Genomic DNA, 26,800 nt, shown 5'->3' with positions numbered 1-26,800 from the left:
AGTAGACCGGACACGTGAGTAAAGAACCTCTGAGCTAGAGGATATCTTCGTAGAATCCTTGAAAATGAAAAACAAAGAGGACAAAGACCGAAAAGAACAGAATATCCACGGACTGTGGGACAACTATGAAAGTTGTAACATGTGTGTAATGGGAATACCAGGAGAAAGAGGAAACTTTTGAAATAATAATGACTGAGAATTTCCCCAAGTTAATGTCAGACCCCAAATCACAGATCCAGTTCAGAGACCACCAAGAAGAATAAGTACCCCCCCAAAACAACACCTAGGCGTATCATTTTCAAACTATAGAAAATCAGATAGGAAGAAAAAAAATCCTGAAAGATGCTAGAGAAAGAAAACACCTTACCTATAGAAGAACAAAGAATTACATTTGACTTCCCCTCAGAAACCGTGCAAGTAAGAAGAAAGTAGAGTGAAATATTTAAAGTATTGAGAGAAAAACTCACCAACCTAGAATTCTTTTTCTTATGAAATTACTCTTGAAAAATGAAGAAGAAATAAAGACTTTCTCAAACAAATTGAGGGAATTTGTTGGTAGTAGACCTGCCTTGCAGGAAATATTAAAAGAAGTTCTTTAGAGAGAAGGAAAATGGAATAGGTTGGAAACTTGGAAGTTTGTAAAATAAGATAGAGCATTGAAGAAGGAGTAAGTAAAGGTAAAATAACAACAATAAACTTCTATTTTTATTCTTAATTGACCTCACATAACAGTTTGTTCATAGTAATAGCAATAATGAATTTGTATATACTTGTGTATGTGTATATATATATATACACACACACACATACGTACATACTTATGTATAAGTGAAATGAATGACAATACAAGGGATAGGAGAGAGGAATTAGGATTATTTGGTTATAAGGTATACTACTTGTCAAGTGGTATAGTTTATTTGAAAGTGAACTTGGATTAGTTGTAAATGTATATTATAGGGGCACCTGGTCATGAGTTTGAGCCCCATGTTGAGGGTAGAGGTTACTTAAAAAATATATCTATGTATAAAAGAAAAAAAACTTCAAAAATGATATTATAAACTCTAGGGTAACCACCTAAAAAAGTGAAAACCACTAAACCACTAAAAAAAGGTAAAGAAAAAGAAACGTAACCAATATGCTAAGGAAGGAGAGAATAGGAATCCTGTAAACTGCTCAGAAAATCATATAAGATGCTGAAAACGGCAAAAGACAGAGTGGAAGACAAAAATGGGAACAAAGAACAAGGGCAACAAGTAGAAGCAATAATCAATATGGTAGCTATTAGTCCAACTATATCAATAATCACTTTGAGTATCAGCCTAAATGTACCAATTCAATGACAGAGATTGTCAGAGTGGATTAAGAAACAAGATCCAACTATATGTTGTCTACAAGAAACCCACTGTAAATATAAAGACATATATAGATTAAATGGATGGAGAGAAAAGACCATATATGAAATCTGCTCTCTTAAAATTTTAAGTGTGTATAGTACTGTTAACTCTTTGTACATTGTTGTATAGCAGATCTCTGAAACTTTTTCAACTTGCGTGACTATGAAGCTCTATATCCATTGAACAGCAATTCCTGATTTCCCCCTCCCCCAAGCCCCTGACAACCACCATTCTACTTTCTGCTTCTATCAGTTTGACTACTTTAGACACCTCATGTTAAGTGGAATCATGCATTATTTGTTCTAATGTGACTGGCTTATTTCACTTAGCATAAAGTCCTCAAGATTCATCCATGTTGTTAAGTATGAAAGGATTTCCTTCTTTTTCAGAACTAAATAATATTCCATTGTATGTATATACCATTCCTTTATCCATTTATTTGTCCATGGACTGTTTAGGTTGTTTCCACCTCTTGGCTATTGTGAATATGCTGCAGTGAACATATAGGAGTACAGTGATCTCTTCGAGATCCTGTTCTCATTCCTTTTGCATAAATACCCAGAAGTGGAATTCCTGGATTATATGATAGTTGTATTTTTAGTTTTTTGAGAAATTTCTTTGCTCTTTTCCATAGTGGTGGCACTATTTTACATTCCTACCCACCATGAACAAAGTACCAATTTTTCTACATCCTTGCCAAACTTATTTATTTCTGTTTTCTATATTTTTGTTGTTTTTATAATGGCCATTTTAACAGGGATGCCCTGATATCTCATTGTGGTTTTGATTTGCATTTCTCTTATGATTAAGGATTTTGAGCATCTTTTCATATATCTGTTGGCCATTTGTATGTCTTAGGAGAAATGTTTAAGTCATTTGCCTTTTTTTAAAAAATTGGGTTATTTATGGGTTTTGTTGTTTTGCTAAGTTGTAGGGGTTTCTTATGTATTTTGGATATTAATCCCTTATCAGATATATATGGTTATCAGATATTTTCTCCCATTCCATAGATTACCTTTTCACTCTTGTTTCTTCTGCTGCGCATAAGTTGTTTAACTTGAAGGAGTCCCACTTGTCAGTTTTTGCTTTTGTTTCCTTTCCTTTTGGTGTCATATCCAAGATATGATTTCCAAATCCTGTGTCCTGAAACTTTCCCTTTTGTTTTCCTCTAGGAGTTTTATAGTTTCAAGTCTTACATTTAAGTCTTTAATCCATATTGATTTGGTTTTTGTGTATGGTGTAAGGTAGGGTCCATCCAGTTTCAGTCTTTTTTTGCATGTGGATATACTGTTTTCCCAGCACTGTTTGTTAAAGACACTATGCTTTCTGATTATGTAGTCTTGGCACACTTGTTGAAGATCATTTGACCATATATGCCTAGGTTTATTTCTGGGCTCTCTTTTCTTTACCGTTGATCAATGTGTTCGTTTTTATGCCACTTCATACCATTTGATTACTGTAGCTTTGTAATACGTTTACAGGTTAGGAAGTGTGAGGCCTTCAGCTTTGTTCTAGCTTTGTTCTTTTTTCTCAATATTGTTTTTGACTAGTTGAGATCCTTTGTTGTTCCATATGAATTTTAGGATTTTTTTTTCAGTTTCTGCAAAGAATGCCATTGGGATTTTGATAGAGATTACATTGAATCTGTAGATGACATTGGGTAATATGGGCAATTTTAATGATACTAAATCTTCTATAAACATCCTTTGTATGTCCACTGTAAACTTCCCTCCATTTATTTGTGTCTTATTTCTTATTTCAGAAAACTATTTTATAGTTTTCAGTGTACAAATCTTTTGCCTTTTTCGTTAGGTTTGTTACTAATTATTTTATTCTTTTTGATGCTATTGTAAATGACATTGTTTTTTTTAATTTCCTTTTCAGATTGTTTATTGTTAGTGTATATAGAAGTGCAACTGATTTTTGTGTTGATCTTGTGTTTTGCAACTTTGACATTTGTTAGTTCTAATGGGTTTTTTGTGGAATCTTTAGGGTTTTCTGCATATAAGATCATGTCATCTGTGAACAGGGATAATTTTACTTCTTACTTTCTGATTTGTGTAAGCCTTTTTTTTCTTACCTAATTACTCTAGCTAGAATTTCCAGTACAGTGTTGAATACAAGTGGTAAGAGTGGGCATCCTTGCCTTGTTCCTCATCTTCAAGGGAAAGCTTTCAGTTTTTCACTGTTGATAATGATGTTAGCTCTGGGCTTTTCATATATGGCCTTTGTTATCTTGAGAAATTTTATTTGTTCCTAGTTTATTGTGTGTTTTTTATCATGAAAGGGTGTTGAATTATGTCAAATGCTTGTTCTGCATTGACAAATTCATGTGATTTTTATGCTTTGTTTTGTTGATTTGCTGCATCATATTGATTGATTATTGTATGTTGAAACATGCTTGTACCCCAGGGATAAATCCCACTTGGTCGTGGTGTATTACCCTTTTAATATGCTCTTGGGTTTGGTTTGTTAGTTTGTTAGTATATTGTTGAGGATTTTTGCATCTATATTCATTAGGGATATTGACCTGTAGTTTTCTTTACTTGCAGAGTCTGTCTGGCTTTGGTATCAAGGTGATGTTGGCTTCATAAAATGAGTTTGGATGTATTCCCTCTTCAATTTTTTCTAAGAGTTTGGGAAAGATTGATGTTAATTAATTCTTCTTTACATGTTTAGTAGAATTTTCCGTTGAATCTGTTTGGTCCTGGGCTTTTCTTTGTTGAGAGGTTTTTGATTACTTAGTATCCTTACTAGTCATACAGGTGTGTTCAGATTTTCTACTTCTTCATGACTCAGTCTTGGTAGGTTGTGTATTTCTAAGAATTTATTTCTTCTAGGCTATCTAATTTGTTGGTGTCTAATTGTTCATAGTAAGTAGTCTCTTATGAATCTTTGTATTTCTGTGGTGTCAGTTGTAGTACTGCATCTTTCACTTTTTTTTTTAAGATTTTTTTATTTGTCAGAGAGAGAGAGAGGGAGAGCACAAGCAGGGGGAGCAGCAGGCAGAGGGAGAAGCAGGCTCCCCGCTGAGCAAGGAGCCTGACATGGGACTCGATCCCAGGACCCTGGGATCATGACCCGAGCCGAAGGCAGGCACTTAACCTCCTGAACCACCCAGGCGTCCCTGCATCTTTCACTTCTGATTTGAGTTTTCTCTTCTGTTTTTCTTAGTCTAGTTAAAGGTTTCTCAATTTTGTTGATCTTTTCTAAAAACTCCTTTTTTAATTTTTTTCCTATTGTTAATCCTCTGTTTTGTTTACATCTGCTACTTTAGTCTTTATTATTTCCTTCCTTCTGCTAACTTTGGGCTTGTTTGTTCTTTCTCTGGTTCCTTGAGGTGTAAAGTTAGGGTTCATTTTTGAGATTTCTTCTTCTTTTTTTTTTTTAGAACTGGATTCTGTTTTATTTATGAGATTTATTTATTTATTTTTAATTGAGAGTGGGGCTGGGGGAAGGGGCAGAGGGGTTAGAGAGAATCTCAAACAGACTCCGTGCTGAGCATGGAGCCCAATGCTGGGCTTGATTTCATGTCCCTGAGATCATAACCTGAACCGAAACCAATAGTTGGATGCTTAACTGACTGTGCCACCCAGGTGCCCCCAAGATATTTTTTCTTTTTTAATGTAGTATTTACCACTATAAACTTCCCTGTTAGTACTGCTTTTGCTGCATCCCATAAGTTTTGATGTGTTATGTTTTTGTTTGTCTCCAAGTTTCTAATTTCCCTTTTGATTTCTTCTTTGATCCACTGCTTAAGGGTGTGTGTTGTTTAATTTTCATGCATTTGTGAATTTTTCAGTTCTCCTTGTTATCGATCGCTAGTTTCATTCCATTGTTGGCAGAAAAGATAGTTGGTATGATTTTAGTCTTCTTAAATTTGTTAAGACTTATTTTGTGATCTAAAATGTGGTATGTCCTGGAGAATGTTCCATGTGCAGTTAAGAAGAATGTGTATTCTACTGCTGTTGGGTGGAATGTTCTGTATATGTCTGTCAAGTTGATTTGGTCTGTAATGTTATTCAAGTTGCCTGTTTCCTTATTGATATTCTGTCTAGATATTTTATCCTTTTTGATACTGGGGTATTGAAATCTCTATTATTATTGTGTTGCTATCTGTTTCACTCTTCAGTTCCATCAGTATTTGTTTCAAATATTTGGGTGTTCTCATGTTGGGTGTATATATCATTCTTACATCTTCCTAATGAATTGACCCTTTTATCATTATATAATGTCCTTTTTTTGCCTCTTGTCAGTTTTTGACTTAAAGTTTATTTTGTTGGATAGAAGTATGGTCACTCCTGCTCTCTTTTGGTTACATTTGCATAGAATATCTTTTCACTTTTACTTTCATCCTCTGTATGTCTTTAAATCTAGAGTTGACTCTGTTGTAGACAGTAAATAGTTGGATCTTACTTTTTCTGATCCATTTAGCTACTCTTTTGATTGCTGACTTTAGTCCTTTTATATTTAAAGTAATTACTGATAGGGAAGACTTACTGTGTCCATTTTGTTATTTGTTTTTGACTGTCTTGTAGTTTTTTGTCACTTTGTTCCTCCTATTGTCTTTGTTTTTCTTGTTTTTGTTGTTGGGTTTTTTTGGGTTTTTTTTGTGTGTGTGTGACATGCTTTGATTCCTCTCTCATTTCCTTTTGTGTATCCTCTATAGATGTTTTCTTTGTGCTTAACCATAGGTCTTACATAAAACATCTTATAGTTTTGACAATCTATATTAAATTGATGGTGCTTCAGAACTCTCTTACATGTCTCTCCCTTCCATACTTTGTTATCGACATCACAAATTACATCTTTTTATTGTGTATCTTATTAATGTATTTTTGTAGTTATACCTTTGTGTTTTAACTTCTATAGTAGAATTAAGTTAATTGTTTTCATTCTTTAAGTTTTTGTGTCTTAGAAACAATTTGTAGAGTTTAACGTTTGTTATGTACACTTTGTGACTAAGTTCTAAATTTTGTTTAAAAATTACTTTAAAACTTTTTCATGATAAACTTTTATATAAGTTAAGTAAATCTAATAAATTTTTTTGTTGTTTAAACAGAATTCTGAGAGTGATGGTCAGCCATATAGAAGAATACATTGAATCTATAGTTTTCTGAAGAATCAGTTCAAAAGATCCAAAAAATACAAAAGGTAATGAAAAGGTATCTTAGAGTGTATTTCCAGCAAAATATATAAATGAATCCATAAACTTATTTTGACATACTAATTTGAGGAATGTTTTATTTTAAAAATTTTCCTGTTGTATTAATTTATTCCAAATACTTGATGCTACTTTAGATACTGAGAATACAGTGATGAACAAGACAGAAGTTGTCCCTGTTCTCCTTAGGATTGCATTCTAAAGGGAGGGAGGACAAATAATAAACCAATGAAACATTTGTTGTTCAATGCAGAGAATTAAAATGGATAATGTGATAGAGACTGGTGACTGCCTTCATTACTGAAAGAATATGAAATATTTGAAAGCTCTCATTGAAGAAGAATATTTCAATTAAGATCTGAATGGCAAGAATGTGCCAGCCCTATGAAGATCTGAGAGAGGAGATTAACAGGCAGTAAACAAAAATGACCATGGAATACTTGAGGAACAGAGAGAGAAAATGTGACTGGAGTATAATAGATGAGGGGAAGAGTATATGGAATTTAGGTTGGAGAAGAAAACTGGGAGAGAAGCAAATTCTGTAAATTAGCAGAATTAAAGAATGCTCTGTAAGAAAGTACTCTGTAAGAGTGCTTTCTCTGTAAGAAACTCAGGTGTTCTCTTGCTGTATAATATTTTAGACACCTGTAAAATCTGTAGAAATGTCAAAGGTAGTTGGATATAAGACTCTGAAGTTGAGAATCTGGTCTAGGGGTGTGGATTTGGGATTTATTGGTATAGGGAGATACTTAGAGGAGTATGTCTGGATGAAATTATCTAGGAAGTGTACATAGATTAAGAAGGATTTAGCCTTAGGACATGCCAGTATTAATCAGAGGAGAAGGAACAGCCAATGAGATGTGTAAAAAATCAGGAAAGTGTTCTGTCACAGAAGGTAAAAAAAGAAAAGTAATAAATGCAGAGGTGATCAGTTACATCATATGTTACCAAGAGGTAAAATAGAGAGTAAAGGAGCCATTAGATTTGGCAACATGAATGCCTTTTATAACTCTAATAAGAGTGAACAATCTCAGTGGGAGTGTGTGAGGGTGAAAGCCTGATTAAAATTGATGAAGAGAAAAATGGGGAATTTCCAGTTAAAGATGGCAAAAAATACAATTCTATTTCTTCTTGAAACTCCATTAAAGCTAAAGTAGAAGGATTTTTTTTTTTTTAACAAAAGACATAACTTCACAAGAACAAAGAGAAGAGAAGAAACAATTACAACAAAATTTTGGAAGCTGAAAAGCAAAAGGAAGTGTGATATCTATCTTATGGATCTTAGAATCCTGAGCCAGCTGTGAGAATGATGAGAAACAAACTTTTATGGCACTATAGAACCTCTAAAATGTCAGGAATTGAGAGCACGCTTTACTTCTGCAAAGGAGTAAGAGTGGGACTAATCATAGATCCTTTTCTTGACCTTGGAATTCCAAGCAACTACCCCTTCCCTATCTTAGCAGAAGGCTAAAGATTTATTCTCTACCAAGGATAAAATAGAGATGCACCAAACGTGGTTGAGAATGGGAGTACCATATTGAAAATAGGGGGATTAAGAACCTAGGCTACCATTTTTTTATAATTTTCGGTCAGTAGTTTAGAAGATTCTTTTCTGGAAATTGTAACCAGCCTAAGAGAAAAGGGCTGAAGATACAGACTTAAAGAATTTCCCCAAAGAAATATTCTAACCTGGTATCCCTGCAATAAAGTTCATAGTCAGCAAGCCCTATCACACAGAGCTTCAGTGATCTTTTTAGACCCCACCCTTAAATGAGCTGGTAGCCAGAGATCACTAAACATTTTAGGAAAACCTCTTATGTGAGAGCCAAATACCATGCCAAAGGAAAATACCAGGTTAGGGGAAATGGTGACCAGGCAGGCAGGTAAAAATTAAAACACGAAACTATTGTTTAATAGTTTCAGAGAGGTAAGAGGAGATGCTAAATCCATGAAACATGAAAGAAAAACAATTAAATTAGAAATGAAAAACTCAGTGGAAGAGTGGAAAAGTAAAACTGAGATTTTGATCACTGGTTGCTGGTTATAGAGAGCATCCAGTCCCAACAGGAATAGGTCAGAAGCTACCAAGATAAATAGCTATGAGATTAAATTGGTAGAATGTGTAATGTGTTTGAAGATATTAAGAGGAAATTTAGACAGGGAAGAGTTTGGGGCTGAATTGGTGATAAGTGTATAGAAAAGTAAGTCAATAATAAAACAATGATCAACTCTAGGGAAAATTATTTAGAAAGGGGAGGCAATTGTAGTATGCTGTATGACTCAGCTGTGAATTGCATTTAGAGAGTCATTGTAATGTTAACTCTGAATATAACCACCTAGCCAAAATTATGATACTGGGAATTTGGGCAAGTATGCATGTATATGAGGTAAGGATGGGGAGTCAAAGAGAACTAAATTCTTATTTTTCTTAGTGCAGTTCAGTAGATTATGCCTGAAATATAAGACTCTTTTGAGAGCAAAAGGAGACATTTTAATAATTACATTGGGACAACTTGAATAAATTAGGACTGTTTAGGCACCCTACCTAAAACGGAGGAATCAAGAAGTAACAAAATAAAGGATATTGGAGCATTGATTACCAGAAGAAACAGTTCAGGAGGTGAAAGTGGTGGAAAGTGGGAAATGGGGATCAGACAGAGGACTTCTGATTTTTTAATAAGTCTTGCAAAACTTTGTGGACACTTTAGACTTTGAACATGTATACATTGGTGAAAATAAACACTAAATTTTAAAGGAAGGGAGAGAATGGAATTAAAGATGTTGAAACAGCAACTGTACTCTGCCATGCAGTTTTCCTGTGAGAAGGAGCAGAAAAGGAGAGGTAGTACCTGAAGGCGGTTGGTGGGTCAAGGGTTGTTTTGTTTTGTTTTTTAAGGTAAAATACTAAGATGCTGATCAGAAAAATCCAGTTATCAAGAGAGGAATTCGTGATGTAGGAATGGAAAGCCTTGAGAGGTGACGGCAGATGGGATTCAGAGGACTAGTATCATGTCATTAGATACTGCACAGTTTATTTTTAATATAGAATGTGTTGTTTTATATATAAGGGTTCTTTTCCAAAGATGGATTTCCAGGCACTGAGATTTTCTGTTAATTATGTTTAATGTTGCATACTGAATTAAAAACATATCTGCTTCTGTATTTGGCGAAGTTTGAATGTTTTACAAAGTTTCTTAGTTATTAATATCTCCCCATTTCATAAATATTTTTAAAATATATATATATTTGAAAGATTTTATTTTTCAGAGAGAGAGCGAGAGAGCACGAGCAGGGGGAGCAGCAGACAGAGGGAGTAGTGGGCTCCCCGGTGAGCAGGGAGCCCCATGCAGGACTCCTGGGATCATGACCTGAGTGAAGGCAGACGCTTAGCCGACTGAGCCACCCAGGGGTCCCTCATAAATATTTTTTAAAGCTTGTTTTTAAAATGATATTTATAAAAGACTTCTGCCATTCTTGCCCTTTACATCATAAAATAGTAATATCACTGGAAAGCTGGGAAGTCATCACTGAGTGACTTAGAGCTCAAGTTGCTTATGTAAAGGAGCGGTTGATTCCTAGCTGAAAGTTGATCCTTGGTAATTTAATTTGTGAACTTTGGATTCTAGTAACTGTAACTGATCCTTTCAAAGACATTATTGTATACCATGCTGGCCTAGTAATGTCAGTATTTAAGAAAGAAGATTTTTAAAGAATTTATTTATTAGAGAGAGAGGGAGGGAGAGAGCATGTGCACAAGCAGGGGGAGGGGCAGAGGGACAAGCAGACTCCGTGCTGAGCATGGAACCCTGTGTGGGACTCCATCCCACGACCCTGAGATCATGACCTGAGCCCCCAAGAAAAAAGACATTATTATTTAATTTAATAATAAAATTTGACCTGTATTGGATTATATACTTGAAATTCCATGCTGTGTACAGGGACATCACTTATTTTTTTAAAACTGAATGCTTAGAATCCCTAGCATGGGAAATGTGACTCTGGATAGTTTTTTTGGTACTGAAAATGTGAGGCCTAGGGTAGTTCCAAAACAAGACCTTTTGGCTGTTCCCCCATTACCATTGTGTTTTGAGAAAATTAATTTGGCACCATTTAAAGAAGTGAAGAGGAAACTCCTTACAGTTGGCTCTAGAGTACTTAGTTGGGCCTATTTCACTTCTTCCCTTCCCTTTCCCTTAAATATACCCTGTCAGTTGGCTAGAAAGGAGAAAAAAGTATCTTGGACTAGACTGTTAGAGAAACATATAGTCTTAAGTTGTTCAGTTAGCAGCGCAGTAAATGTTTGGAAAGCATATTGTTAACAACGTTAGTAAAATAGCCTAATAAAGCATTGGCCTGTATCTTCTAAACCATTTTGGGTTCAGTTAGGATGGCCCTTCCTACAGTCTAAACCCTAATTCTTGGGGTCTTTTTTTTTTTTTCCTCCTAGTTTGTCCTATATTCTACCTTTTGATAATTAAAGAAGCATATATTTGGTGCCACATAAGGCTCAGATCTGGCCTTTTTACTTTAAAGTGAAACTTTATTTTGCTGTTACCTTTGCACTGTTCTTTTTGTTCTGTAACAGAACCAGCCTGTGTTAATACTGTGATGATAGGCATGTCTCTTAGACCGGATTGTTCTGCTTAGGTCATCTTTAAAGTCTCTTCTAACTCTCAAATTGTGTAATTCCATGTTCCATCTGCTGACGTTGACCCAGACACTTAAAACCGGTATCTTAGGGGCGCCTGGGTGGCGCAGCCGTTAAGCGTCTGCTTTCGGCTCAGGTCATGATCCCAGGGTCCTGGGATTGAGCCCCGCATCGGGCTCCCTGCTCTGTGGGAAGCCTGCTTCTCCCTCTCCCACTCCCCCCTGCTTGTGTTCCCTCTCTCGCTGTGTCTCTGTCAAATAAATAATATCTTTAAAAAACCAAAAAAAAACCCCTAAAACCGGTATCTTATCTAGTGTTAGTTCTTTTTATTTTTACCTCTGACTCCACACTCATTTTCTTTTAAGAGCTCTTAGCCCTTTGCATTCTTACTTCTGTAGCCATAACCACATGGGCTCTACAGTATCATTGAGCAAGGACCATTCGCTCGCTCCATCGTGCCTGTACATTTGAAAACAGTGAATATCTCATGCCTCAAAACTGTTAGGGTTTTTATTAGCATTAAGGTGATTGTTCAATATTTAATTCGCTACTATAGGATATAAGTATCTTGTGTGAATAAAACCTGCCTTACACTTTAGAAAAACTATAGAATATAGGATGACAAATTTTAGGCTTATGATTCCTTTTTTAAAGTACTAAGTCTTAATTCCTTCAGTGTGGATATGAGACTCCTTACAAAAAAAGCTCTTCCCTCCCTCCTTTTCTTTGCTTTTCTCTCTTTTCTTTTCAAGTAATCTCTACACCCAGGTGGGGCTTGAACCCACAACCCCTAGACCGAGTTGCATGCTGTACTGCCTGAGCCAGCCAGGCACATCCCAATAAGGCTCTTTTCTACTTGTCTTGCCTTCACCCTTCTATCCACTCTTATTCTCATTTTATGCTCTAGTAATTAAACTTTAACTTGTAACACGACTAGATTTTTCTCCAAAGAAAATGCTAAACCTCTTAAGTTTCTCAAATAGGGTGCTCCCTTGTCTCATAAAGGCCTGTGCCTTTACAAATTGCCATTCTTGTGGCTTCGCATCCTTTCAGATACTACCTTTTCTTGTCCTCTAGTCTATTTTTCTCATACTCAAATGGTCATACAAATCACATGGGGACTTTGTTAAAATGTAGATTCTGATTCGGTAGGACTGTCTTTTAACAAGGCCTCAGATGATGCCAGTGCTGATGGTCTTTGCACCAATTTTTTTAAAAAAATTTTTTATTGTTATGTTAATCACCATACATTACATCATTAGTTTTAGATGTAGTGTTCCATGATTCATTGTTTGTGCATAACACCCAGTGCTCCATGCAGAACGTGCCCTCTTTAATACCCATCACCAAGCTAACCCATCCTCCCACCCCCCTCACCTCTAGAACCCTCAGTTTGTTTTTCAGAGTCCATCGTCTCTCATGGTTCGTCTCCCGCTCCGATTTCTCCCCCTTCATTCTTCCCCTCCTGCTATCTTCTTTTTTTTTTTTTTTTACTTAACATATATTACATTATTTGTTTCAGAGGTACAGATCTGAGATTCAACAGTCTTGCACAATTCACAGTGCTTACCAGAGCACATACCCTCCCCAGTGTCTATCACCCAGTCACACCATCCCTCCCACCCCACCCCCCACTCCAGCAACCCTCAGTTTGTTTCCTGAGATTAAGAATTCCTCATAGTGAGGTCATATGATACATGTCTTTCTCTGTTTGACTTATTTCGCTCAGCATAATACCCTCCAGTTCCATCCACATCGTTGCAAATGGCAAGATCTCATTCCTTTTGATAGCTGCATCATATTCCATTGTATATATATACCACATCTTCTTTATCCATTCATCTGTTGATGGACATCTTGGCTCTTTCCACAGTTTGGCTATTGTGGACATTGCTGCTATAAACATCGGGGTGCACGTACCCCTTCGGATCCCTACATTTGTATCTTTGGGGTAAATACCCAGTAGTTTGCACCATATTTTTAGTAACAATCTAGACTACCTGACAAACTCATTGTCATCAAGAATATTTCCTTTGACTCCTCTCTATATACTTTATATCCTCTATATACTCTATATCCTCTCTTTTATTATTATTATTTAGGTATCTGTCTCCCTATTCAATTGCAGATTTTTACCTACAGGGACTGTGTCTTTTATCCTTGTATCCCTAAAGCTTAGCCTACTATTTAATAGAAAATAGGCTTTCAACAAATGTTTGTTGTTGATTAGATTTTTTAAATTAAAGAATAGTTGACATACAGTGTTATATTAGTTTCAGGTATAAACAGTGACTGAGCAATTCTGTACATTACACATGCTCACCATGATAAGTGTAGTTACCATCTGTCACCATACAGTGTTATTACAGTATTATTGACTATATTCCCTGTGCTGTACTTTCTTTTTTTTTTTTTTTAAGATTTTATTTATTTATTTGACAGAGAGAGACATAGTGAGAGAAGGAACACAAGTAGGGGGAGTGGGAGAGGGAGAAGCAGGCTTCCTACTGAGCCCGGAGCCTGATGCAGGGCTCAATCCCAGGACCCTGGGATCATGACCTGAGCCGAAGGCAGACGCTTAACGACTGAGCCACCCAGGTGCCCCTGTCCTGTACTTTTTATTCCCATGACTTATTTTGTAACTGGCAGTTTGTACACATTACTTCCCGTCACCTAGCTCACTCATCCTCCCATTCCCCTCCCCTCTGGCAACTACCAGTTTATTCTTTGTATTTATGAGTCTGTTTTGTTTTGTGTTTTGGATTTCACATATAAATGTAATCATACGGAATTTGTCTTTGTCTGACTTATTTCACCCAGCATGATACCCTCTAGGTTCATCCATGTTGTCAAGATTGGCAAGATTTCATTCTTTTTTATGGCTGAGTAATATTTCACTGTACACACACACACACACACACCACATCTTTATCCATTCATCTATATCGATAGGCCCCTAGGTTGTTTCTCTATCTTGGCTGTTGTAAATACTGATGCATGAACATAGGGGTGTACATATCTTTTTGAATTGTAACCTATTCACAGTTACATAGTCTAATTAATACATATACTAAATATTAAGAGTAGCCTTTTTTATTACTTTATAATAGAAAATGAATCCTCAATTTTTTTCCCCCGTGTTCCTTTTTTAGAAGGAAGCCTCACATGTGCCCCAGCTATTTGCTTGAAAATAATGTTTCAGCCCTGGGTACAAACCAAAACATTTGAATTCTCTATGATAACCTACAGTGTTCCTCAACATTACTATGTTTGTAGAAGTAAATTTTTTGAAAACTAATGACTGTTTATTTTTCCTTCCACCCAAGGAGAAGTACAAATGTCTACCACAAGACGAAAACGTATTATGTTATGTTGTTTACCGTAAGCTGTAGTAAAATGAGCTCGATTGTTGACAGGTATGTTTTTAAAGACGCTATGAATCCTATAAAGCTATTTTAAAATTTATTATTAGAGTAATGGTCTGTATCAAACTGATAAAAGGAGTTTCATGTTTAAACATAATTCCTATTACATTCAATTTCCGTATTGAGCAAACATTGTAATAGTAAGACATATTGATATTATCTATAGCCAAAGTCAGCAGCATATGGTTTGTGTCCTAAACAGATCTTGAACTGTAATTTTGAGTATTTGGTCAGAGCTCCTCTGAAAGAAATTGTGACAGTGGCAAATGTTTCCTTGGCATCTTATGGAATCTTCTATCTCTTTATGTCTTGTTTTTTTCTCCTTATCTATTGGTGCTAACTCCATCCCTTTAAGCATTTAGCATTTGTGATTGATAAGTGGTAACTATAATTAGGATTTTATTAGTTAAGATTCTAGTCTTTAAATCATACTCTTACGAGGAGGATAAACCTTGTTTCTTTGATTTTAAGACTTTTTTGTTTGTTTGTTTACATTTTAACACCTCTGACACTGAGCTTCATCTTACAATTGCCTTATCGTAGTTTAATTGGTAGCATTTTTTTTCCGTCTTGGTGGCATATAAAATACTCATAAGTCTTTATAAAGATCAATGGTGTTTTTAATTTGATGAAATACAGTAACATATTTTAAGCTCTTACTCTTTGACAGCTCTTTGTTGTCAAGTACTTTTTATATGTTACTTCATTTAACCTCACAATAATCCATGAAATTTTACAGCTGAGGAAATGATAGGTCAGGGAGGTTGAATAACTTGTTTAAGGTCACGTAATTAAGTGTTGAGCTGGAATTATGACCTGTGTTGGTCTGTCTGACAATAAAGTTCCTTTATTTTTATTGTAGTGTACTGTGTGATTCTTCCATAGGGGATTCTTTAAGAGTTTTGTAGCTAGAGTTGTATACAGAAGTGACCTTTGACGTCTGGGGCCAGCCTATCTCCCTTGACTGTGAGATAAACAGTGAAGATATATACTCTACCAGAACTTAAGACCTAAGGGGCCAGGAGTTTCCTTAGAGAGGCCTTCTGCAGCACTGCCATAGATTGGGGCTATGCCATATCTTCAGGTGGGCTCTATGTATAGTTGTCTCCTCAGAAAGGGTGTTCCTTCAGTGCTCCTAAGAGATTAAATATGTGGTATTATGCTTCTCGATGATTGCCAATTCCCATTCTAGACAATATGATATCTAGAGATAACATCTGTGTTCAGACAGAAGCAGTGACTCTTAATATGAGTTCATTATCTCTGGGAATATCATGAAAGTTATGGACTCTCTCCTCAATAACATGCATATACATACAAAAGTTTTCATAAATTACAGAGCACACATGGAACCCTGAAAGTCCAGACATGGAGCTCTATGATACAAGATTTGCAGATGTTCTCAGCAGTTGGTCCAGCAGGCACTATATGTGCCTTTATAGGCCACAGAAAGGTGTGGTTAAAGTAGTGAATAGTGAATTTATGAATTCATATGAAATTATTTAATATTGCTACTTAGGTTAAGGAGTTAGCCACCAGTGCTCTTGATTTCATTTGTTAGAATGCTATTCCCCCAGATCTTCCCATAACCAACCCCTCTTGTCACTTAGATCTCAGTTTAAATGTCCGCACCTCAGCAGGTCCTTCTCTAACCACTCAGATTAAAGTAACATCGCAGTAAATAAAAAATCACCCCTTTTTTAAAAATATAAAACTTTCCATCATATATTCCCTTCTTAATTTTTTTCGTTCTACTAGAAAATAAGCTGTAGGAGAGCAGGGATTTCTGTGTTTGATTAACTGCTTCAGTGCTCTGTAATCTTGTCCAGAACAGAGCCTGGGACATGAGTATTAATAAATATTTGTCAAATGAATCAGTAATGAATGAAATGTGTTAATATAAGTTAAATGCTAGATACTGTGCTGTTTATGAATGATTTCTGGTTTTATAACAGAATGTCTCAAAATAAATTTTTTGAGCTGTGCTCTTATATGACAAATACACTGACTTTCTGTAGGTTTCATTGCTTACTAACAGTTTGAAACAAGGTATTAACCTCTGATTAAACTAAATTCTGGTTTAGCATGTCATATATATAGTACATAAGTAGTTTTAAAATTCACATTTGTGATAAACTTTTAAAAAATGTAATTAAACATGGATAAACTTTAATTTTCTAATACTTGTTAGAAAACAGGTTAGCAGTTAATTGAGTTTGAATTTGTACAGTCCTTTAACTCTACAAAAATCCTAGGATATAACTGATTTGATTCACATGTCATTTTGGAATTGCTGTTGCTTAATGAGTTTGCTCTTATTTTCTCTATCCACTTTCTTTTTTCTTTTAGAGAAGATGGTAGTATTTTTGATGGGTTGGTGGAAGAAGATGACAAGGACAAAGCAAAAAGGTAGTTCAACTTAAGATGTAAAATAGTAAATAAATGAATAAATAAGTAAATGTAAAAGTAAATAAATCATAAATCAGTGATTTCCAAAAGCTGTCTGTCTTAAGAACTTAGATATATTAGCAAGGTGGAAAAGCTTAAATTATCAGTATGCAGTTTATAATTTAAATAAAAGTATCCTGTAAAAGTGCTCATCTCATCACATATTATGAGTATATAATATCTATAAGACATCACTAAGGATGTTAACTTTCATCACTCGGCTAAGGTAGGGTTTGCCAGATTCACCATTATAGTTACTCTTTTCTGCTTGACTTACTCTGTTCTTTGGTAGCAAGTTATTTAGTGTAGCCCACCTTCAGAGTAGGAATGGAGGGAATTAAGCTCCACCTCCCATAGGAGGGGGTATCTACACACATTTGGAATATTTCTGTAAAAACATTGTTTCCCATTTTTTTATGTCTGTATGGACTCATGTGTTTATTTTATACTCTAGGTTATATACTCCACTGCTCTCTTAGTTTGTTGCTCAAATTGTTTCAGCTTTGGCGATTGGGAGTTCTTTCAGGCTAGGCCCCTGTGACCTCCACATGCCTCCATTCTCCCATAGAAGGGAAAGTAGACAGTGGGGAAAGGGAGGGAAGACTTGTTGGAGAGGTATCCTCAAGTAGGTGAGGGAATGGGATCTAGAGCCATGGTGGTACTGATGGGGGCTTCTACCTTAAATAGGAGTGTTGGCAGTTAATTAGAGTATTAGGAGGGGGAGGGGTCCAGGTAGCATCATAGCAAAGTTTATAGTCCCTCAGAATGAGTAGTAAACACTTTCTGGGTTTGTTTTTTTCCAGCTGTGTTGAACTATGTGGGTGCTTAGACAAGGGTAGTGGTTGTTGTATTATACACAGATAACAAATATAAACATGTAATAAGTAATAGTTCTTACATGTCTGTATTTAGCAAAAAAATGGGGGGGGACTGGGATATGAAAAATACAATAACCAGGTAAGTTGCTGAATACTTTAATGAATGATTAAAATATATCTAAGAAGATTTTGAGGAAAACTATACAATGTATTCAAGGAAATAAAAAGACCTGGATTTGAAGCTAAAAATATGTAGGACAACCCCTTATCCCTTAACTTCAATCTGGTGAAGGAAAGTTCTTCAGTCTTGCCTGAATGAAGAGGTAGAACTGTAAGGAATTGACTTGGACAGTCTTAAAGGCCAAGTTTATAGATGGATAAGGTAAGCTAAGTGTATTCTATTTTTGAAGACTCTGAAAGTTTGATAATGTTTTTAGGGAACCAGAAATACTGTGGCTCTGGAAGACATTGGAGAAAAAGAAAGAACCTCACTATACTGTCAGAATTAAGGAGGACCACAGTGAGCTCTGACTAAAACAATGATGAGTTCAAGTACCTTAGTATTGAATCAAGAACAAAGGGGGTTTTATACCCATCCTCAAAATGAAACATCTGTGGCCTGTTCTCAGTGAAGTCATCACAAGGGCTGAGAAGTTCCAGCCTAAATGTAATATGAAGTGAAGTTGGCTTTAGTGGTTGTGATCCAGTGATAGAGTTGGCAATATGTGATTTCTGTATGTTTTCTTCCCCTGGAATAAAAATGGCTGATTTGAATTATTACTTCATGGTAGCTGTTTGGCACTGGGCATGTTCTCCTTTGTGCCTGAGTTGTCACCTGTAAAATGAAAAGTGGTAAGAAAGTCTACCTCGTAGGAATAAATGAGATTTCATAAGTGCTTGTAGTAGTGCCTAGCACATCAGTAGTATGCAGTGAGTATTGACTTTTATTTTTATCCCAATTCATGTGTTCAGATACTTCATACGTGCTAATTCTCAAATGCTTATTTCTTACTCTTTTATAAAGGAATATAAGTAGATCTGCATATCTAAGCCTCTTGTGTATATCTTTTAAAATGTGAAACAGGCAATTTCATTGTATCTAAATTCTCTCCAAACCATCTGTCCACCAAAACCGGTATCACATGTTTTTATTTCACATTAATAAACAGCATTATCAGTAACTTGGGAATCCTCTTAGGTTTCCCTTTTGCTTCCCACTGCAAACCAGGTCTGATTTACCTAAAACGGATAGTTCTGTGTCTTAACCCTCAAACCCACACCACTCTGTTAACACTGACACTGCCATGGTTTATAGGCTAGGATGTTGCACTTGCCTCCTAAATGGTCATGTGGTGTCCAGGCTTGTTTGCCATACAGTAAGTTTTCAAGAGTATTTGCTAAATGAATGTGTTTCACCAAGCATTGATCCTTTCATCACTCTGATGCCAGAATGGTCTTACTAACAAGCAGTTCTGTTCCCATCATTTTTTTGCTTTAAAACATTTCAGTGCCTTCCCATGACTTTCAGGATTAAATTAAAATCCTTTTTTTTTTTTTTTAAAGATTTTATTTATTTTTTTGACAGAGAGAGACACAGTGAGAGAGGGAACACAAGCAGGGGGAGTGGGAGAGGGAGGAGAAGCAGGCTTCCCGCAGAGCAGGGAGCCCGATGTGGGACTCGATCCCAGGACCCCGGGATCATGACCTGAGCCGAAGGCAGACGCTTAACCGACTGAGCCAATCAGGCGCCCCAAATTAAAATCCTTTTATGTAAGATAAAAACTTCATGATTTTTTCCAGCATTTATGTCTCCCACCCCCTCCCCCCCAGCTCTAGCATACTGGGGCACAGAAAGCCTACTCATTGGCCATGTTAGCGAGATTGAACTACTTGTGATAGGTTTTCATTCCTGTACAAGTTTCCTGTACCTGCGGTGCCTTGCATACACTCCACTACTGTCCTTTTCTCACTCCGCCTTCATGACTCAGTTCAGTGCATGAGAATGCCATCTCTGGTTCCTCTGAATTTCCGTAGGAATTGGGTAAATTTCTTGAAAGAGCTTGTCTTTTCCCAATATCCCTAGCCTTTATTAGCATAGTCTCTGTTGTTATAGCAAGCACTCACTGTTTGATGAAGGAGTGAATCTATTATGTTTCTTAAGAGGTTTGAACCATTGTATTTTTTTCCCAGTACTAATATAGAATAAATGCTTCTTTGTTACCGAAAACCAAAAAATAAATAAAATTATCCTCTGACCTTTTGGGAAATGAGTATACATTGCTTAAACAAAAACTGAATTAGAAAATCTAACTTCACAAAGTAGACAATTAGAGGTATTATAGAATGATTAATTACTATATAAATAATTGTATTTACTGTCTGAAGGTCTTGGTGCCACTCGATATTGGTTTACTGGTTAGCTGCTTCACATACAACAGTACTCATTATTCATTTGGCATGCATATTTTGAGTGCTTACTGTTTGTTAGTTGTTACCCTTAAGTGCTTAGATGAAAAAATTGGGGCTCTGTTATCAAGGTGTACACAGCCTAATGGAGAGAGAGAGATATGCAAACAAATGGTTATAGCTCCGTGCTGGAGCCTGGCATACAGGAATAAAGAGGAAGACTATATGGATAAGCCTGAGGGTAGAGAGATTTTCATTTTTAGATTTGTTTGTAATTTAAAACTTACAGGAGATGGGTAACTTTCTCCTAACTAGTAATTTTGAATAATTTGTATTTATACATTATATGCAGTTCCACAAATGTATCTCAGTAATATTCATAATAACCTAATAAGGAAAATACATATTCCTGGTAAATATTAGATTAAATGAAACCTGAGATTTGAATGAGGTTTGTCTTACTGGCATTTTCCTAAGAACATGTTTCCCAAATGCTTAATATGTAAGTTCTTCAGTGATAAGCTGAGAAGAAAATTAACTGTACATTGTTGGTAACCCGTGGATAAATACTTATTACCACCTATATTGATGGAAGTACATGGTATGTAGTTGTATCCAAAGTGAGCATTGTATTAAACTATGTGTGTAATCAAATGGATTGTTTGAAAGCTGCTTAATTTTTTTTTTCCATCAGAGTATCTAGAAACAAATCTGAAAAGAAACGTAGAGATCAATTTAATGTTCTCATTAAAGAACTGGGATCCATGCTTCCTGGTAATGCTAGGAAGATGGACAAATCTACTGTTCTGCAGAAGAGCATTGATTTTTTACGAAAACATAAAGGTAAAATTTTAACTTTATAAGACGGATTTTTTTAAATAACAGAGTCTCCCTTAAAGCATAATGTGATAGAATCTTGACAGTGATTCTTAAAATTGGATGCTTCCTCACCTTTTTTTGAGAGAAAGAAATCAATTGCCTTTTTAAAGGTTTCCTGAGATGTTCTTTATTTCATTCAACAAACATTTATTTAGTGCCTACTAAATCCTATATTCTTGGGGTGCAGAGTAGCAGTCCTGGCCCTCAGTTAACTCAAGCCAAGGAAGACAAACATGTAAACAGCTAATTTACAATGCAGATACTTAAAACATGAGTAGTGTTTGTAAACCATAAACTTGCCATGAGAACACAGAGGGAAAAATATGTGTCAGGAAAGCCTTAAAAATGGTTGATTTTTCAGCTGAGTCCTCCTTTTAGATTAAGTAAGGAGAACAGCATTTCACCTGGAGGAAATAGGAAATAGTGTGTGCAAAAGCAGAAAAGCAGGGAGGGTTCAGTGTAATTGGAGCATAGTTGAGTTGGAAACTTAATGGGTATATTTCAAAGAAAGGCAAAAACCGCATCATGAGGGCCTTGTATGCCATTTTAAAAGATGATTTCAGTGTATGTCTAGGAAAGAAACACTGTTTATAAAATAAAGTGATTATTAATCGAAGAAAATCATTTTGACTAAATGAGTCATGAACAATTTAAAGAACATTGAGTATTTTGGTAACAGAGATAATAGATGAAAAACGTGTAGAAGGACCTTTCCTTTTCCAGATGCAAATGAAACCGCAAAACTTCTCCGAAGGAGAATTTGTAACTAGTACTTTTATTCACTCCTCCAGGGCTTACTGAGTCATGCATTACCAGGCTGGTTTATGCTCCACCACCTCTTTGAAATTATTTTTGTTAATTTCACAAATGCCAGCAGCCCCACCTGTTCTGCTGCCAATCAAACAGTAGCAATAGCTTTTTCTTATACCTAATGCACTGGAAATTTTTTTTAAAGGATTTATTTATTTATTACAGAGAGAGAGTGTGTGAGTGGGGGGGAGGCACAGACGGAGAGAGAGAATCCCAAGCAAGCTCCGTGCTTAGCGTGGAGCCAGATTCGGGGCTCAGTCCTAGGATCCTGAGATCATGACCTGAGCTGAAATCAGGAGTCCCATTGAGCTTAACCTATTGAGCCACCCAGGTGCCCCTGCACTGGAAATTTTAATCCATCTGCCACTGGCTTTTTTTCCCCCTTGGCCTGTGTTATACTGTACTTCTTTTTTCACCTCCCATTCCTAACTGAACTCTTTCTTTTTTCCCCCCCAGTTACCTTTTGTGCTTTTGCTTTCTCTAGACTCTTTTCCTTGGTTATCTCATTCCATAGCTTCAACTGTTGCCTCTCTATTAAACTACCATATCTGTATTTTTAGATGCAAACTTGTCAGTCTTTTGTTTCCAGATAACTTCTAGATCTTTCTTTTGCATGTGCTCAAACTCTGTGCATCTGAAACTGTGAATTCATTTTCATTTTGTCAAGTCACCTCTTTCTTTCAACTTCCTTTTTACATTTTTACAACACTACCCTTTCAGGCCCTAGGACTCAAGCCTGAAAAGACTTTCAGATTTTTTTCACCTTTCTTAGTACTGTATCACAGTTGCCAAATTCTGTTGATTCTTCTGTAAATGTGTCAAAATCACTTGTCTTCATTTTTATTGTCACCATTATCATTACATTTTACTTCTGCAAATAGTATTCTCACTAACCTTAGTGTCCCTTGTTAGCACACTCAATCCCCTCAGACATTGCAGTTCAATAAATGATTGCTGAATGAAATGAAATTGTATGAATGCATTTGCCCCTGATAATAGAGGATTAATTCTGGCATTTCAGTAGGTCAGTTGTTTTGTTTTCAAAATTGGGTATATAATTCTCACAAAAGAAAAATTTACCTTAAATTGAAAGGGAGTTCTTAAATACTTTTATTAGTACTCTAAGCCTGTGTAACTAAACTTGATGGATTTGCTTGTGGATTTAAATTCTTTTTCTCAGTGTATATAATTGGTGTGAATTTGAAAAGCATGACTATATTCCACAGAATTAGTAGCTAGACTTCTTAGTTACTCATCATATTGTAGTACAGGCATTTCCAATATGCCAAATGTTGGGTGACAATTTAATATCCTGTGTTTACATATCTGGTAATACAAAATCAAAACAGCTTATTAGTCCCTACTTTTCACTGCAAAGTAGAATATATTTTGTAAAGTAAAATCTATGTATAGATTTTTATTTTGCCTGGTTGAGTATGTCTACATTTAAAAATGGAAAAAATATTTGTTACCTAAATAGTTCATGTTTCATCATTTATAAATAGCTTTCTCATAACTAAATCCATTAGAAAAATGTTGCAAAATAAACTAATAATTTTGTTAAAATGTGTGCTCCAAGCCAGGGATTTCCAGATTTTTGACCAGTTCCCTACCACTAAGAAGCAAAATCACTCTGGGATTATTACTTTAAAGTTTTTCCCCAAATTTTAGTCTCCTTGATTAGTTCAGAATAGAGCACCTCAGATTGGAAGGCATCTTTCTGCCTGGTACTAGGCAAGCCTAAAGTCGTCTTAGTTAAAAGCAGACTGACTGACTGACCTCCTTGGCTCCTTTCCTCCAGAGTCATGTCCTTATGACTGCTGTAGCTACATTCCACCATTTGACTGTCAAGAGAAGGATGAGAAGAAAGAATTTCTTTCTAATGCTTGATACTAATATGCTTGTTCTGGTTCTTATTTGGTCATTATGTCAAGCAGGAAGCAGTCTTAGGCTTTCAGCAATACAGGCTGTCAAAGCTCCCCAAAGAAAAACCAGAGACTGGTTATTTCCAAGAGACCAAATCCAAGGAGATAACTTGCCACATTAGTCCATGTATTTCATCACACCCAAGCCTGTGCCTCCTGATACCTACCTAAACCAATGAATGTTATTGCCTGTGGTTCTCATCTTAAATAGGGAGGAGAGAAGGCAACTTGTTGGACTTTGGTACCACCCCTTACCCCTACCCTGTGTTTGGAGTATGCCACTAATGTGTCAAATAATCTTTACAGAAATCACTGCACAGTCAGATGCCAGTGAAATTCGACAGGACTGGAAACCTACATTCCTTAGTAATGAAGAATTTACACAATTAATGTTAGAGGTATGTCTACATTTAATTTTTGAAAAGTTTTATTTTCCTTGAAAAAGATATCGTTGAGGTGACGAATTTTAGTATGGTTTTAACAATATTAATTTAATATTGAAAAGTCTTGATTCATTGTAAATCAATAAACTATATCTTCAATTAAAATTATTATAAGTAAATAGTACTATGTGGTAAGGTAATGTTAAATTTTCATATTTTTTAGTATTATATGATTTTTGAGAGGCTTAATAAAAGTCAGAAACCTATAGCTATCAAGTTCTTTACCTGAGGCCACTAACAACATTCAAATGAAGAATAGTGTATTTTATTCATCACATGTTAAATATTATTTATGAGGGGCACCTGGCTGGCTCAGTCAGTAAAGCATGCGACTCTTGATCTCAGGGTCATGAGTTCGAGCCCCATGTTGGGTGTAGAGATTACTTAAAAATAAATCTTTAAAGATTTTTATTTATTTATTTATTAGAGAGAGAGAGACACAGCAAGAGAGGGAACACAAGCAGGGGAAGTGGGAGAGGGAGAGAAGCAGGCTTCCCGCAGAGCAGGGAGCCCGATGTGGGGCTTGAACCCAGGACCCTGGGATCATGACCTGAGCTGAAGGCAGATTGAGCCACCCTGGTGCTCCCCAAGGATCTTTTTTAACAAATTGAAATTCACCTAAATACAAATATAAAATGATAATAAATGAAGTATTTTGAAAATACTAAACCATTGAAATATACATTGAAAGGCAACCCTTCTTAATTCAAGTAGAAACTTTTAAAAGGAAATGTTCTGTAACAAAATTATTTCTGAAAACAATTCAGAACATACTTGCTTATAATTGAAAACCCTTAATACCTCATACAGTCAATTATAAAATTCACAAAAGTTTTGAGTCACTCATATCTATCAATTTTACTTTTCTACTTTTTAATCGTTTCCTTTGTAGAATAATATAGGTATCATCTTTGTACACAAAATACACAGATCCGTATCAAATTTCCAGAAAAACTTAGGAAACAGAGGTGGTATACTTTGGCAGTAACAGTTAAGGATAAGAAAAATAAACACTTAACAAAGTAGCCATAGAGCTGAGGAAAGCAGTCGAGGTAGGGATGTTAGAGGTTGTTAAATAATTTACATCTCTTACCCTGTTTGTTTGGATATATTATTTTAGACTGTAAGCATTTATCTGTGTCATGTATGTATGTGTAATGACTATATAGCAAGTGTCTTTGTATATCAACTAAAGTCTAAAGCAACATAAAGTATTTTGCAAATTAACGAGTTATTAACTTTAGATGGAACAGTTAATTGCTGGATGATTAAATACATATTCAGCAGAAATGTTACCATATGAAAATTTGTTGGACTATATATATATTTATAGCTGTGCTTAAAATCTGAAAAATAACTGAGCGCTTTTCACATATTAACTCAGTGAATGCTCACAATAATCTTATGAAGTATATTCTGTTAGTATCCCTTTCTTACTTTCCTTGGATGAGGAAATCGAGGAACAAAGGGATTATGTTACCCAAAGTAACAGAGTAAGTAGCTCAGCTAGGATTCCCTGCAGCCTCTGATTTCCATGGCCTGCGCCTCTGTGCACACTGCCACTCATGAAACTAGTGAAAGCTAGCCAAAGAACAGACCTTTTAGCTTAAAAACCAGCAATTAGCTCTTTAAATTAGTGGACGCTTTAGTTATAAACCAAATAATAGTTCTGATTTTAAGGTTTTTTCCTCTAAAAGGTAAGTGTTCTTCTATAACAAAATTATTTTATTACTTCTAAAGTTCATAAAAGAGTGGTCTATAATAGCCTTCTGATCATCTACTCATCACTAAACTCATTGACGTTGTCCAAAATTATCTTGTTAGATATAAGTAATGTATGAAAGAGTACACACAAACTAATGTCTAAACGGAGAAAGGAAATAGCTCGTTTAATCACTCCTTAATTTTTATTTTATGATTATAATCTCAGTGCAGTGGTTTAATAAGATCTTATATGTTAATCATAAACTACCCGCTCTGCTTTATTGGTGTGAAAAATTTCTTATAAATTCACAGATTTGTATAATATCTTCACTTATTTCTTAATACCTTAATGAAGGTAAATTCACTAATAGGCTAAACAGAGAAGGATTGTCTCCAAATTTTTTTTTTTTACTATTTGTCAAGACACAGGTAGTACATATGTAGATAACTATAAAAAATAAATAAATCTAGGGATTAGAACATTGTAATATGCAACAGAGAAAACTTGAACATATTAAAAATTTTGGAAATATAAATTGTCTTATTATCCTTACAGCTTTTAAGATTACATTCCTAAAAAGTGTTACATTTATTTATTTATTAATATGTTGAGGACATTTTTGCATTTTAATGAATATTAACAACTATTATATATTCTACTATATATTAACTACATGTACAATATATCTACTACTATATATTAGCTGCTATATATTATATATATTCTAACATTAAT

At 35.4% G+C, this 26,800-nt stretch overlaps 1 protein-coding gene across 24 annotated transcripts in view; it reads left to right on the top strand.

Moving 5' to 3' along the window:
* The window catches only part of CLOCK (clock circadian regulator), a 142,399-nt gene that overhangs the window by 51,236 nt on the left and 64,363 nt on the right, over positions 1 to 26,800 (top strand). For 15 of the 24 annotated variants that reach the window (XM_078068660.1, XM_078068646.1, XM_078068645.1 and 12 more), the window contains 4 exons: positions 14,533 to 14,622; positions 16,981 to 17,040; positions 20,998 to 21,146; positions 24,224 to 24,315. In XM_078068660.1, the coding sequence (XP_077924786.1) occupies positions 14,576 to 14,622; positions 16,981 to 17,040; positions 20,998 to 21,146; positions 24,224 to 24,315 (348 nt within the window). In that variant the 5' untranslated portion in view covers positions 14,533 to 14,575. Of the gene's footprint in view, positions 1 to 6,456; positions 6,549 to 14,532; positions 14,623 to 16,980; positions 17,041 to 20,997; positions 21,147 to 24,223; positions 24,316 to 26,800 lie in introns of all 24 variants that reach the window. The other 9 variants (XM_078068653.1, XM_078068654.1, XM_078068657.1 and 6 more) reach the window with 1 other exon arrangement.

This window comes from Halichoerus grypus, chromosome 3 (assembly GCF_964656455.1).
Source record: "Halichoerus grypus chromosome 3, mHalGry1.hap1.1, whole genome shotgun sequence".
In the NCBI taxonomy this organism is placed as follows: Eukaryota; Metazoa; Chordata; class Mammalia; order Carnivora; family Phocidae; genus Halichoerus; species Halichoerus grypus.
The sequence above is the reverse complement of the archived record's forward strand: the minus strand, read 5'-3'. Positions and strand labels throughout refer to the sequence as shown.